Source organism: Aplidium turbinatum, chromosome 9 (assembly GCF_918807975.1).
Source record: "Aplidium turbinatum chromosome 9, kaAplTurb1.1, whole genome shotgun sequence".
Classification (NCBI taxonomy): domain Eukaryota; kingdom Metazoa; phylum Chordata; class Ascidiacea; order Aplousobranchia; family Polyclinidae; genus Aplidium; species Aplidium turbinatum.
The window spans coordinates 21168572-21183557 of record NC_137480.1 but is presented as its reverse complement, the minus strand read 5'-3'; the positions used below and the strand labels follow the sequence as shown (position 1 = coordinate 21183557).

General features: G+C 37.1%; 1 protein-coding gene across 1 annotated transcript; it reads left to right on the top strand.

Annotated features, from left to right (window-relative positions):
- Nucleotides 1–8480: 8480 nt before the first annotated feature.
- Nucleotides 8481–12162, top strand: LOC145777493 (uncharacterized). The gene is made up of 5 exons (XM_082588874.1): nt 8481–8644; nt 8919–9241; nt 9851–9985; nt 10081–10361; nt 10478–12162. The coding sequence occupies exons 1-5, from the start codon at nt 8481–8483 to the stop codon at nt 11219–11221; spliced, it is 1647 nt and encodes a 548-aa protein (XP_082445000.1). The 3' UTR covers nt 11222–12162.
- The last annotated feature ends 2824 nt before the right edge of the window (nt 12163–14986 follow it).

The window sequence follows — 14986 nt, the reverse complement described above, 5'->3', positions numbered from 1 at the left end:
CAGTGTATTACATCAAACCTAAGCAAATGATACGCTATATTATAGCGGCTATAACGTAGGCCTATAGCTCAACAAAATCAAAACAAATTAAATATTCACCAATACTGATGTGATGTCGAAAGGAAGTAGTTTATTGGTGTTTGAAAAGTACTGTTTTGTTAAGCGTTTTACGAACCAATTTGCCTTGTATTTGCTTGCAGGTTTCCTTACCAATGTGGTAAAACCTAATTTTTAAATAACATTTGGACACAGTTTTGACTAGCGTAAAAATGTGATTATCGGTAACGGTGCATTCAAACACAAGATCCGTGAGATTAGTAAATATCTTGGAATGGTTTATATTTCCAAGCACAGCTACCGCAATAGCTTCCACAATGCCTGGATGAAGAGGTAATCTCCCAGCTGTGGTAGTTAGTAACCGTTTAATGCATAATTCAGTTTCTTCACAAATATATACAACACTGAAAGAAGGTTTAAAAAGTCCACTTCTATCTTTAAATGATAAGAAGCTGGGTTGAACAGGTAAAGTGTGTGAACTCAGTTCAAAGCGGCACCTTGCACATAACGTTATCTTTGCGCACATTTTGGCAGCATAAATTAACAAATTCTAACAATATGTTTGCGATTGTAGAACAGCAAAGGTGAAATCATATAAAGATTTCGTCATACTAGGTGAATTGCGGAGATATTTATTAGTTGTTATTTCACAGCAACTTGAAACTGAAGCTATTTCTTTAAAAGTTATTGTTGATGAAATCACACGAATTTACGTCATAATGCAACGTTTTGCTACAACGGAGAAAATCGAAAGCCATCAATCTCTATTGAACAGAATCCTGGTAAAAGCTGCGGTTGTGTTGTTGCATAGAAAACTATTTGTTTTGTCAATTATTTGTTCACAACAACTGAGTTTTTTAAGAAACGCAAATATTATAGGAGAATTACATTTTGTAGAAAGTTAAGTTGTGTTCAGTCGTGTTCTCATTGCTTTAAGAATTGGCGCTCCAGTTGTTTCAGGAACGAGGAGGCGACTGATTCTTAACTAATTAATTCATCTACTTCTACTTGTTTTAAAGTATCAGGTTTGGTGGCCGTGCTTAACTACTGTATATTTATCGATTCATATACCGCAATATTAAACCCGTTCATGCACGTCTTAAACCATAATAGTTTTGCCACCTTTTCCTTTTGTTGGTTTTGTTCCTGTATTTCTTTTTCACAATATCATTTGTTTTGCATTCTGACAAGGAAAAATAAATTGAATTGAATTCAAAACAATGAAAATTCATTACGGGTCCCTACAAAAGCATTGGCAAACGCGCGGAATAGGTACACTAATAATGGCTGACGTCTGAACCTGCTTTCTTCAAAAATCGTAAACGAGAGAAGTGACGATGCGCGGTCTAGTTATAATAAGATGTCTATGGTTGCAACCAAAGTATGAAATTTGGTGTTGCCAATAAATTTTTTTAAATTTAAGACAAGCCAAACGTTTTTTCGAGATAAAGAAATTTCCAAATCATGAATTCAAAGCATACATCTTGCAATACATTCAAATTTAAAGAAAAATGTTTTTCAAAGAATTTGTAAAACATTTACTCCTGAAATAATTGTTTTGCCTTGTTTTGCATAAAATCTTTATGTCTTTTGTTGTCTTATTTTGTTTTTTCACTTTCACTGTTACCGTACAGCAGACTTGGACCTTTGGACAACTAGAATTCTAGGATTACAATTAGAGCTACTCAAGTTTTCACAAATTAGAGTAGAAATTAGAGTTAAAGTTAAAAATTAGAGTTAAATTAGAGACAAATTAGAGTCAGCCCCGATAGCTCACTTGGTTAGCCCGTGACTTCTGGAATGAAGAAGCTTCAAAATCAAGCGGCGCTGATGGTTCGACTCTCGGGGTGTGCACTTGAGCAACGCATTTTAGGACTGCTTTCCATTCAGCGGCACCTAATGGATGGAATAATTCCCCGGAAAAAAGACTTCAACAATCGGAAACTTCACTCTGTCAATCTTGGTGACCGCCTGACCGGCCCTGCGTCAGTGATTCGAAGCCTCTACAGTCTACAGACTACAAGTATGCGAAACTGCCAGGATAAAGCTCCGCAAAAAACTTTCCCAATCCGAGGATAAAGATTCAATCAATCAATCAGAATTTAATCTAGATAAGAATTAAATGGACCTGGACGCAGTCATGCAGTTGTCACATATCTTTTTTTAATTGGACAAAAACGCCAATGTGGCAACTCGGGATCAAAGTGTCATTCCACCATCACAGCGCCAAAACCACTTACGTCATAATATAGATTGTAACGTCAGTGATTTGATGAATTACTCGAATTTTTCATGACTTTTCTGCTCAAGGGATGGAAACACTTTGATCTTGATCGTTTTATTGCATTGTCTTTTTATAACGTTGATAAGAGCGCAGTAAGGGAACGTTCAAATATTACGTAACGCTTTTTTTCCGAGTTTTTGACCCCCCCCCTTCCCCATGTAACGCCAACGTAACGCTTTTTTCAATCCCCCCCTCCCCCATGTAACGCTTTTTCACTACGAATTCAGCACAAAAAACTACCATTCCGTACTCGAAAGCGTTACGTAACGTTTTGCTTGAACCCCCTCCCCCCCGATGTGACGCTAACGTAACGCTTTGCATAACCCCTCCTCCCCCTCGAAGGCGTTACGTAATATTTGAACGTTCCCTAAGCTATCCTTCCATTGGCCAAACAATAGCCTACTGTTGGACAAACTAAAATTTTTAGCAAAACTAGAGATTGGAACTACTGGTCACAGCGGTAAACCATAATCTCCTCGTTGGAAAATTGTAACATAAGATTCCCGGACCCGTTCGTCTGTATATGCAATGACCGAAAAGAAACACTCTTCTGAAACGTTTATTCAAGAACTGTATTTCTGTAAAAATAGCCCTAAGGCTGTCGAAATTGCGACGCAACACCGTACGCCACTAAAAACTTGTCACTACAATACAAATTACTGAGATAAAAGACGGAAATTTCGTCCAGCTGGTAAGCACTAAGCAAACAGTTAAATATGCGACCAACTTCTTCAAGCAACAATTTTAAAATGACGAGAATAGATTGCAACATTTCAAACGCACGGATGCAGCTACTGTGACGTAATAATGACAAGAAATGACAAGCCATTCAAGCACCTGCCCAAGTTTGGCTTACACCTGTTCAAGTTTGGCTTACACCTGCTCAAGTTTGGCTTAGCCTACACCTGTTTTAACGATGATGTATTAATGTTATGCTGCAGCTGCAATGTTTTACAGGTCTTTGCTAGGGGGGGTCTTTGCAAACGATTGTGCAATCTGCTCATTTTTTAGAAATATTCCATTACGTAATACACTAAGATTCAGTAGACCTGAACGGTTTTCATGACGTTTGATTTGGTGAACAATTGTCTGGAACAACTACAATTAGAGCAAGCACGTTTTTACCGAATTAGCTTAGAATTAGAATTACCGATATTTCGCTCTAATTTATCGAATTAGACAATTAGAATTGTCTAGTTGTACAAATGTACAAGTCTGCCGTAGGAATAGTTTATTTGGCTTTATCAGTGCAGTTTGCTTTCATTTCTGACTATCACAACATAAAAACAGTATATAAGCTACCAAATATAGTAGAGGAGTAAAAATAGGTAGAAGCGACAAAACGAGGACGTTATAACGTGCATAATACCAAAACAGGACAATCAGTTTAAAATATGGCACGGTCGCACCACCTTATATTTTATTTGTGTTTATTTATTTGCTTCAAACATGCACACATGTTACACATCTACAGTATGGAATTGCAGGAGTAAAAACAAGCAACGATAAAAGCAAAGTAAGGAAAAATACACGTAGCCTACAAGGGAAAGACTACAAACATCTCAACCTTCTTTGTAATGTAAGGCCGACAGCAATTTCGGCCTACAAGCAACACCACAAAATTTTGATCTTAGATAGACATCAGTATTTAGTAGGGCACAAATTAGATTATTTTCGGAGTCTGAGCAGCGGAACAGAAAATTATACACATTTTTTCTCAATAGAGCATCAATAGGCCTAATTAGTAGCCTACATCACAACAAACTTTGTGAGTGCTCACACTTTCATATCTATGTAAACCAAACACACGTCTATATGCATGCCTTATTGCATAGGCAATTTTAAACTTTAATTTTTATTTAGCAGAGACATTGCTCCACAGGTGTGAATTAAAAAGAGGAATACAATAATTCAGCTTGAAACACAGCTCATCTTAAGTTACACCCACACTAGGCTACAATCAGGGATGTTTGACAAACGTAGGCACATTATTAGCGGCACAATACAAAGGTTTGATTTGCATTCATCAAATGTTGGCATGCACAACAATCTAACCTTTTAGTGTACGGTAGCCTACGGTAATTTATTAAGAATCGATTTCGCTATAAAGACTTACGAAATAGCGGAATCAGATCCCCTCGGCGTGGAGCAAAGGCTAACAGTTCCTTTGTTTCCAATGGAGCGGCTGGTCGGCTCCGATAAACGAGAAAGGCAAAGTCTCGTGCAGCGGACATTGGGCCAGCGGGAAGGATATCTGCACATTAACAAAAGAGCTGAGAAGTTACGTGAGGGTGATAATAAATCTAGGTATCAGTTCAGTTCAGTTGTTTTTTTATTTCTGACCATCATATCAAAACAATACACATTAACATAGCAAAGGTCAAGAAAAAGGTAGAAGCGACAAAACGCGAACGTTAAAACGTGCTTGTGATCGAAGTAAGTTATTGAGTTGAAAAAAATTTGGCACGGTCGCAACACCTTCAGAAAAATTTAAGATATAAAGGGGAAATAAAAAAAATAAAAAATGTTACAAAACAAATAAACATATATAGGCTATAACTTTATTAGCCTACATAACTTTAGCTGATATATTGAAGATTTGTATGGACAGTTGCTATGAAGATCGGCCATGGTGCGTTATCAAGACTGCTGATGGTCGTAAGGGGAACACGTCTTGATGCGTTTAGCTCATAGCAAACAGCAAGGCAGGCAAAGAAAACCCCACAAAGAAATCCTACCACGGGCAAAGCCATTTCAAGCGCAACGCACCAGGCCTTGCACGACTCACAAAATAGATAGGCTATAACTTGACGACATGAAACAATGACAAAAAACAAATAAAACAAACTAGCAAAAAACAACATCATCATCTTGCGGAAATTCAATTATACCCAGGGAAGTTATGTCTTAAAGATATCAAGCGTGCTTTGATAAAAGTTGCGTTGATAAAGCGATAATTTTAGACCCCTGTCAGCTAAACTCGCCACTTCCACACCGATCCAACGTTTGCTAACGTTGAATTAATGCAAAAATGACAGTCATCGCCAGCTGGGATGTAGTAGTGGTCTGTCCCAGTAATATGATAAATTTGAGTTACCATATGTTTTACACGTTAAACCATATTAAAGTGACAAAAAATATCCAATTTGGCATATTACGTTAAAAAAAATAGATAAACAATCAGACAATAGCATGACGATCCAGTCCAAGATATTGAAATAAAACAACTGGTTGGAGCACATGGCCACCGCTTCACCGAAAGATGGAGATTGGTCAAAAACGATGGAAAAACTTCTGCAGACTCTGTAGAACTTCTGTGGACAAAAAACACAAGAACCAGAAGGCCAGTAGGAGTACTTACAATCTTACTATTTTGCTAATAAATCTACACACATTGGCTAATCATTGCTGGGCAATAAAAAAAAAATATTAGTATGTTTGGTGCATGATGTAATACTTAGATGGGATTATTTCAAGGAAGATTTAGCTTGTTTATTTTTGATTTAAAGCCTTTTACAGTTTTACATTCATTTCTTATAGTAGTTGGAAGCTTGTTCCAAACTGTTGGCCCCGTGTACCGTATTGATTGTTTGCAAGTGTTAATTCTGCAATATATCGGAATATAAGGAGAATTACTTCTTGTTGTTAGGCTACTTGATTGTTTACACATAAGTATATCATTGAATGTTGTGGGAAGCAGCTTTTTTGAATATTTAAACATGAAAGTTGCAATCTCTGTAGTTTTCATGTGGTTAATTGACTTTAAATTATTGAGTTCCATTACACCTTTTATGCTTTCTCTGCGGTCAATGTCAAATACAGTACGAAGAAAGTTATTGCATGTACGTTGTAGCTTTTGCAATGTAGTTTTGTTTTCATGACACCACGTTGAGATACAATATAATATCTGACTCTCAACTAGAGAATGGTAAATGGAGAGAAGTGCTTGTTTGTTTAGGAAAGGCAGGGATATCTACAACTACGGGATTGCTAACTCACGTTTAATGACTCAGCAATTTTGTCATAAGCGGGCCGACGGTATTTTTGAACTTTGAAGTGTTTCCACAATTCCTTTGCAAGTTTGCAGTGTGCTGACCAGAGAATTCATAACTCTGTGCTTATTAGATTGTCACTGCAGAATTAGTTTTGTTTCTTGGTTATGATTTAAGTAAAGGGAGTAAATGTAAAGCTTTGTAGTGGTTCTTTGCTTAGATTGGCTGGCTACTAAAATGGTGTGCTAGGCTAGGGGTTCAGCAGAAGCAATATATGCAAGTTAGGATATAAACTTTCCTGCTAACTAGTCAAAAATTTTAAAAACTTGAGTTTAGGCTATTTATAACTATATAAAAACATCTATTTTTGTAATCTGACAATTCAAATAGACTTTCCCCCTTGTCTTTTATGCGGCATTAAATGCCATTAACTTTTTGTATGGTACCGTAGCCTACTACTACAACAATCCTATGCCTGCCCTGCATGTACTAATCGTAGGCTACTCTGCAAAGTTGATGGCAGGTTGCATCAGTACATGCTCACACTATGGGGTTATTAGGCTTACCAGTACCAACATTGTTGCTGATTCTCACCAGCTACGGTACGTTGATAATCAAGTGGCTAGGCAAGTTTCACTGAAGGTGCTGACCTGATCACAAGTTTGATTCATGGCAGTAGGTATCACTTGTTTTTATGAATGAGCAGACAGGAAAGGCCAGTTCAGCTTCTGGAGTAGGCCTGGTTAAACTAGACTTCAAGAATTTTGTGTGGCAGTCACCAGTAAAGTGAAACTGTCACTTTACTAAAATTACCGGTAGCCAGTAAAAATATTTCATGACAGCCTACCTTAAAAATATTTACACTGCTTGTACCATTATCGATCCATGTATATTGCTTTCAGCTAAATTGCAGTGTTAAGTTTCTATCTGTATTTAATGTAAACTGAAAGATGGTGTATAAATGTTGTGTACCTGGTTATAAAACGAATGACAGTAAAGAGAAAATTGCTTTATATAGGTTTCCTAAAGAACATGAGCTAAAACAAAAATGGATAAAAGTAATTCCGAGGAAAGATTGGATTGTCACAGAGTCATCCAGAGTATGTTCCCTGCATTTTCATGAGAATGACTTTGTAACGGATTCTTGTTATACAAGAATTGATCGAATGGAAGTACGGGGTTCAAGTACATTGCAAAGAAAGCGATTAAAATCTGTTGCAGTTCCTCGTGTTTTTTTGGCTTTACCCCAGTATCTGACAAAGGCAAGTTCTGTGCCTCACAAAACTGCATCATCTGCATCTGCCAGGTTGAAAAAAGAAAATTCTGTCATTGAACAACAAAATCAAAATCTGTTCCAACAAGAGGTGATCAAAAATTTTGCTTCATTTAAGACAAATATTCAGAATGAAGTATTACCAAGTGGTTATGTCGTTATTTTCAAAGAATCAAATATCCAGTTTCATTATATTGCCATTTCTGAAGACTTCACATTTGCACCCAAACTTCTATCCTCTGTTGTTGTTACTGATGCTTTGGAAGTTCAAGCATATGTGTGTTCTGCAGTCCTGCCTCGCATAGTTTATAAACATCTCTTCGCTTCTCAATGTTTAACAACCATTTCTGAGCTTACAAATTTACTGGCATTATGTAAATCACTATGCAGCAAGTCATTTGATAGTATAAGTCATACTCAGTTGTTGGAGTTAGCTGCATCATGTCTAGAGCAATGTGCATCCATAGATTTGACCATTTGCAATGAAAACACATGTGTGCCTTTATTAAAATTTATTGTAGAACAAATATCTTTACTCCAAGTACCAAAAAATGCTCGTCGCTATTCCACCAATACTACCACTACTGCATTTTTATGGCAACTGACCAGTTCATCCCTTTATAAAAAACTACGAAATTTTTTTGTATTGCCTTGTCGAAGCCGTCTTCGTCAGCTTTCTACTGGAATGACTGTTGACTTTGCAAAACTGGATTTGGAATATTTAAGATTACGAACATCTGAATTATGTCAACGGGAACGAATTGTCGTTTTAATGATGGACGAAGTGTATACTGCTCAGCGTGTTGAATATACTAGTGGCTCTTTCATTGGTTTAACTGAAGAAGGTCAGCCTGCAAAAACTGTATTGACATTTATGGTCCAATCAATAAGTGGAAAGTACAAAGATGTTGTTTGTCTCATTCCTGTAGAAAAACTTGACACTAATTTGTTGAAGAGTTGGTTTGAACGTGTGATGCTTGCACTCAATGATATCTTTTTTGTAGTTGCTGTATCTGCAGACAATCATGTCTGTAACAGGTAAGATAACATTTTTCTAATTACATCATAGTACCGGTAGTTTGTTTGGGTACTTACTGCGTAAGCTGTTCATATATATAATTGTTTAAATAAAATATTTTATTATGCTTTCATTCTCATATGCTCGATAGTCTCTTAGATCTCAATGAAATAAAAACTCAAACTTTTGCCTGTTGCATTTGCAACTTTTTATAAACATTGTTTAAAAACAAAGTGACATCTATTGCTGTATATACCATTTTCACCACTTTAAGCTGTACTTTTTATTTTATAGGAAATTGTTTGTTGATCTGTGTGGTGGAAAGCTTTCGCACAGCATAGAGCATCCATTGAGAAAAGAGGAAAAACTGTTTTTATTTTTTGATTTTACTCATAACCTGAAGAATATTTACAACAATTTTGCAAAAAGGAAAAGGATGCATCTCCCTTGTACTGGCCATGAGCACCTGCTTGGTCAGTCATGTATTGCAGAATTTCATCATTTGTCTCGCCTGTATGCTATGGAAGAAGACAAGGCATTAAAGGTTGCTCACAAACTGAAGAAATCCTCATTAAATCCAAGCAGCATTTCACGGACATCTCCACTACATGCTCTCAGTAGGTGTTTGGTTAGTGTTCTTATAAATGCATTATTGTACAAATGTACAACTTGGTAGAAAATGCATTCAATGTAACTTCTTCAAAAACTTGAAGAACATGTAATCAAGTGCAAATTGTATGATATTGGTAATTTTAAACGTTGATTGGTTAAAATATTTTTTCTTTTTTCCAAATGTAGTTCTTGCAATTTCTATCCGTCTCAAAATTCCATGGTCACACCTCCCATCTTCAGTTATTAAATGTCCAAGATAGGAAAAAGATTTTACTTTTTGTATAATTTCATTGTCAATTATAATTTGGAGTACTGGAGTGTCTGATGATTTTGAGATTATTATTGATTTGGTCTTTTTAGCGTTAATTTTCATATTAAATTCTTTACCAATTGGCAATTGAGTTAACATTGTCCACTATTTCTTGAAGATCTTCTTGTGATTCAGCCAACAGAACAGTATCATCAGCATAGCGTAAATTTGTTATGTTCAAGCTATAGCTATATAGCTGGTAATAAATTTTATGTATTTATGTGCAAGGTGTGTGTTTGTGTTCATGCCAATGCTTTACTAGTATTTTTGTGTGACTATTGACTAGTTATTTTTTGGCATGCAGGTGTTTTCAATGAATCAACTGTTCGTGGCTTGGATCATTACAGCACAGCTTGTTCAGCATTTTCAGAAACTGCTCGATATATCAATTTTGTCACCAACATTTGGAAAGTAATGTCTGTTAAAACTTGTTTTAAAGGTATGTACAGTCTATGGAGGTCAAAGAAACAAGCACTATAGTGCAGATAAGCTGAGCCTATGTATAACCCTATAAAATTTTGGTACTTTGTTTAGGAGAGAAGAAAAGAGATCCTATGTTCATTCCATTAAGCATCAGCCATGAGACAAATCATGTTGGGTTGCTTTTTTTGAAAGAAGCAACAAAAATTTTTGAAGAATGGCGTGTTTGTGGAACGGCTGGGCTTTCCAACGAGACATTCACAGCTTGCATTCAGTCCATGGGAGCAGTAGTTGAACTTGCCACCTACCTTCAAACCAATCATGGTTTTGATTATCTGCTTTCAGGCAAGGTTATGTCGGATCCTATTGAAGGCCGCTTTGGCTGGTATAGGCAGGTCAGTTTATATTATTCTGTACTAGTATTATTAGAGATCACTGTATGGTTTGCTAAGGATTCGCTGGTGTTGCTTTTAGTGCGTTACATATATTGAGTTTCATTTTTTGTATACAGGTCAATGGCGGCAATTTCTTTATTTCCGTCAAGCAGCTGCTTTTGGCTGAAAAGAAAATACGTTGCTTAAGTTTGCTACAGCAGCAAACTCTGTTGGCAGCCTCAAGAATTTCTGACATTTTTTCTAATGATGACGATGGTAGTGAAGTTAATGAAGAGCAGGTTTGGCTTGCAGACTTTTTTCTTGGTATTGTATTAGAGGATATGTCAGAATCGGATGCTGCTATTGCCTACTATGTCAGCGGATACATTGCACGCAGCATTGTACGCCGCACGAAGTGCTGTGCTTGCAAGGAGTTGCTAATAAAAGGAGATGATGAGCCTGATTTGAAGAGCTCCATCCCAAATGAGCATAAGCATCTGTTTGAAATGGCTAACCGAGGAGGTTTATGTGAACCGTCTGAATTTTGCTTTGGGACAACTGTACTGGCTGCTCAGTGTTATCAGGCCATCATTAATGATCCTTCTATGATGAGAAAGTTTTTATCTTTAAACAGTCATCAGCGTGCCTTTGTTGATGCAATCAAAAAGATGCTTTGCTCATCAAAGATTCTTGTTAGTTTACTAAATACAAAATGTTCTACTGGGCATTGTAATTTTGACTTAATTGTGCAATGTGCTTTTAATTGTTTTTCAAAAAATCAGCTTAAACGTTTTAACAGTCAACCAACTGTTGATACACCACAACCTAAACTGCTTCGAAAAATCAGAAAACTAACATCAAAAGCTTCTAGTAGCAGCTAATTTTAAGTTGTAGGAAATATGCTTACATATCTTCACATGTCATTTGTATTGAACTTGCATTTTTCATTTTTTTCACACTATATGTATTATGCGTATGATTGTCACCAGACTTCTATCCAGTATTATTTGTGCATAATGTTATAATTCATTGCGATTAAAGGTGGGAAGTACTTTTCCGATACCGCTACTGGTACCAACAATACATTTTGAGCCATGTATGGAGTACTGAAGTACTTTTCAAAGCTGATTTCAGTCGATGCCGGTACTTTTTCGGCTCTTGCTTAGCTAGCATTATATCCACATTAGCGAGAATGCTTTCAGGTGTTTGGCTCATGAAAGTTGGAATTTACGCAATATTATCACACCTTTCAGGCTCCTCGGTTATCAGTAGTCTGCAGACGAGCTAGTCACTGTCAACGCTTATTTTGGCACTAATGTCTGTGTGTGCTTGGTTATTATACGTCTTTACTGTATTCGCTATTCCAACCACGCCACTGCTCTATTGTGTTTTAGGGTAGTATTTTTATGCTTTATTTTGTGTAACTAAAAGAAAACTATCTGTTTTATTGCTTCATATCTACTGCACACGTTTTAATTTGAATTTATGACTCCTGTTACGATGCATACCCATTTTGTTTTCTCTTATTGCTTACCGTATTCATAATTAACGTTTGTGGTAGAGCTTTCTTTAGCCTGATGGCTACATGCCGACGCAAGTTGAATATTCCATAAATATACGGTTAGTTACATGGTACACTTTTGTACTTGTACATAGATGACTGAGTGCAGTGGCGTTGCCAAAGGGGGTTTAGGGGGTTACAACCCCCCCTTTGGCACGCGTGTGACGTCACAAGAGCGAGTTTTGCCAATACCAAACATTCAAATATCTCAGCCAGGAATTAACAAGGAAAAAACATAGAGACTTAGCTTTATTACCGAAAAATGCCCAAGAAAACATGATCTTATCCTTTTGCTATGCCACTGGACAGCACCATTTTACAGGAATATTTATACCAACATTTTTGTTGAAAATGCTCTCAGAACGCACCAAATTCAAAGTAATTTTTCAAATTTTTCTGGGGGAGTTCCCCCAGACCCCCCGCCGCTGGGTGTCGCCTTTCGCGAAGACAACGTCGGGCTTCGCCCGCCGGCCGTCAACCCCCCCCCCCTTTCAAAATTCCTGGCTACGCCACTGACTGAGTGCCTCCTGATTGCATCGTATCTTCACAATGTGGTGATTTTGACGTCGGCCCGCTCCTGTCATAGATATTTTCTAGTTAGCAATCCCGTAGTTGTAGATATCCCTGAGGAAAGGCTTAATTTTTTTTGTCACGCAGAGTGTTGATCTTATTTTTTGAAGCAAGATTTCCATATGAGATTTCCATGACAAATGCTCGTTTACAATTATTCCCAGAAACTTTATTGAGGCAACTTGTTCTATGTTGCTTTTTCGAATATTCAAGGGTGGGTGGTAGGCTATGATAGTGTCTTGCTTCCTTGACTTGAAAATAATATATGTTTGGTTTTGGTGACATTTAGAGACAATCGATTTGTTGATAGCCATTGATCTATGCATACAAACTCTTGATTTGCCGTATCATATACCGTAGAAACGGTTTTATTTTTATATATAATGGTGGTGTCATCTGCAAACATAATTGCAGTTCCGTGTTGAAGGCAGTTAGGAAAGTCATTTACATAAATCAGGAATAGAAGAGGGCCTAAGATAGACCCTTGTGGGACACCCAAAGATATGTTGTTAACATTAGAAGATAGTGTGCCATTGAAAACCACTCTTTGTTTTCTATTACTCTGGTAACTCATGAACCAATCATAGGCCACGCCTCTTATTCCGAAATGATATAATTTAGCTAGCAATATTTTATGGTCAATGGTGTCAAATGCTTTAGATAAATCAAGATATTATCAAAATATTATTACTCACATCGCAGAAAACCAAGGTATCATTCTCAGATCTTCCCCACTACTATGCTTGTACTCGGGATGTTGCTGTAACAGTTAGCCTACATCAAAGCATGGGCGGATGCTCCAGGCAATTCGACGTCCGCTACAAGCACCAACCATAAGCCCAGCTAGAGTGAACAAACACAGACTATGCTCTTAAAAGGTAATGGTGGTCCCATACTTGATTTACGTCTCGGGTATGATAAAATAAGGTTCTCCCTGTGTTACGGACAATCGTTCCCCAAATCAAACATGAAACCTTTAAGGTCATAATTTACCTGGCGTCTTACGTCATGGAATATTTCTGTAAACGATGAGGTCTTGCATCATTCTGAATTATAAAATATTGCATCAGCCAGATTTAACTCGTGTGAAATTATACAACAAACCTACGTACTGACTGTTACGTAATAGAGGCAATTTATGTGCGTTTGAAATATGGCAATCAGTTTCGTCGTTTGTAAATTGTCGATGAGAAAGCTGGTCAGATATATTAAACAGTTCTGCGTTGCGTACTAGCTAGACGAAATTTCCGTTCTGTATCCAGAAACCTGTCTTGTGGTGACAAGTTGTTTTGTGCGTAGTAGGCTACAATAGTAGGCTACATACGCGTCGTTCTATCTCTTGTAACATCCCGTGTAGCTGTCCTGTGTCCTGAAATACAATTCGTGAAAATACTTTTCCAGAAGAGCGTTTCTTTCGGTCATCGCATACAGACGAAGGATTGAGAATTTTATCCTACAACTTTTCTACGGAGATATATGTTTTTTCGCTGTGACCACTCTGTACTAAGCCTAAGGCACTAAGGAGAGTAGGGTACGGTAGCCAGTTCCTTTCTTTCGCTTGCCTTTCCTCAGAAATTATGCCCACCCAATTTATTAGGCTACACCCTAGGTAGAGGTGAGCGTTGTTGTCAATAACCGGCTGAAGCTGGGTGTCGAATCAGTTTTGCATAATTGGAATCCCACCGCCAGTGCTTTTAAAGGTGCTGTAAATGAGATACTGAACCGGACGCTACAATATATCATTTATAATATTTATACAGTTGTAAATGTTGGGCGAGAGGTGATCAGAACACAATGCTTTGCGATTTTGAACAACGACTGCAGTAATATTTAATTCGATAGCAGTTTGCAATGAAAAAAATATTCAACAGAGAATTATCGTTGACAGTAAAACAATCGTCTCAATTACTCTGCACAAAGAAAAACACGGCCAAAAATTAGTACCGAAAAACACGATGGCACTGAAACTAAACCAAAAAGCATTTGCTATTTAAAAACGCAGTACTTGCTTTCGTATAACTGTTTGAATGAGAAAGTGCAGACTCGATGACCTCTTACGCGTTTTTAAGACTACGATATTTCGCACTCTCTCGTTGGACACTGTACGTTTTTGTTTTATATACGTTTTGTCTCGCATCCCTACAAAAATAAATGATCAGCCATCCATCTTCAGCAAATCTCTTGACAAAGGAGAAGCAACAAAACGTGAAGATATGTTTGGTTTCAAACAAGATGTTGTATGATTTAATTTTCAGGCTGTATGATCGGCGTCTATACTCATTTGATATCTATCTATCCTTTGATGATGTAATATTCAGTCTCTTTGCCTTGCAAAGGGCCACTTTTGTGCTGTTTTTTGAAGTGGTGCTCAAGAAAATACCTGGCAACACTGAGATAAATAATTATTTTGTTTTTGTCTGTTCCTGCAACCTGTATGCATGATCGTTCGTTAAACTTAAACCAGAGATTGTTAAACCTTGTTATATATGTCTTAAGTTTTCAAAATTTCAATAGC

What these genes read in the sequence shown, in the direction of transcription:
- LOC145777493 (XM_082588874.1), top strand. Translation starts at nt 8,481, where the DNA reads ATGGTCCAATCAATAAGTGGAAAGTACAAAGATGTTGTTTGTCTCATT. An exon ending in TGTTAAAACTTGTTTTAAAG is followed by an intron (nt 9,986 to 10,080) that starts GTATGTACAGTC and finishes TACTTTGTTTAG; the next exon opens with GAGAGAAGAAAAGAGATCCT. An exon ending in GCTTTGGCTGGTATAGGCAG is followed by an intron (nt 10,362 to 10,477) that starts GTCAGTTTATAT and finishes TTTTGTATACAG; the next exon opens with GTCAATGGCGGCAATTTCTT.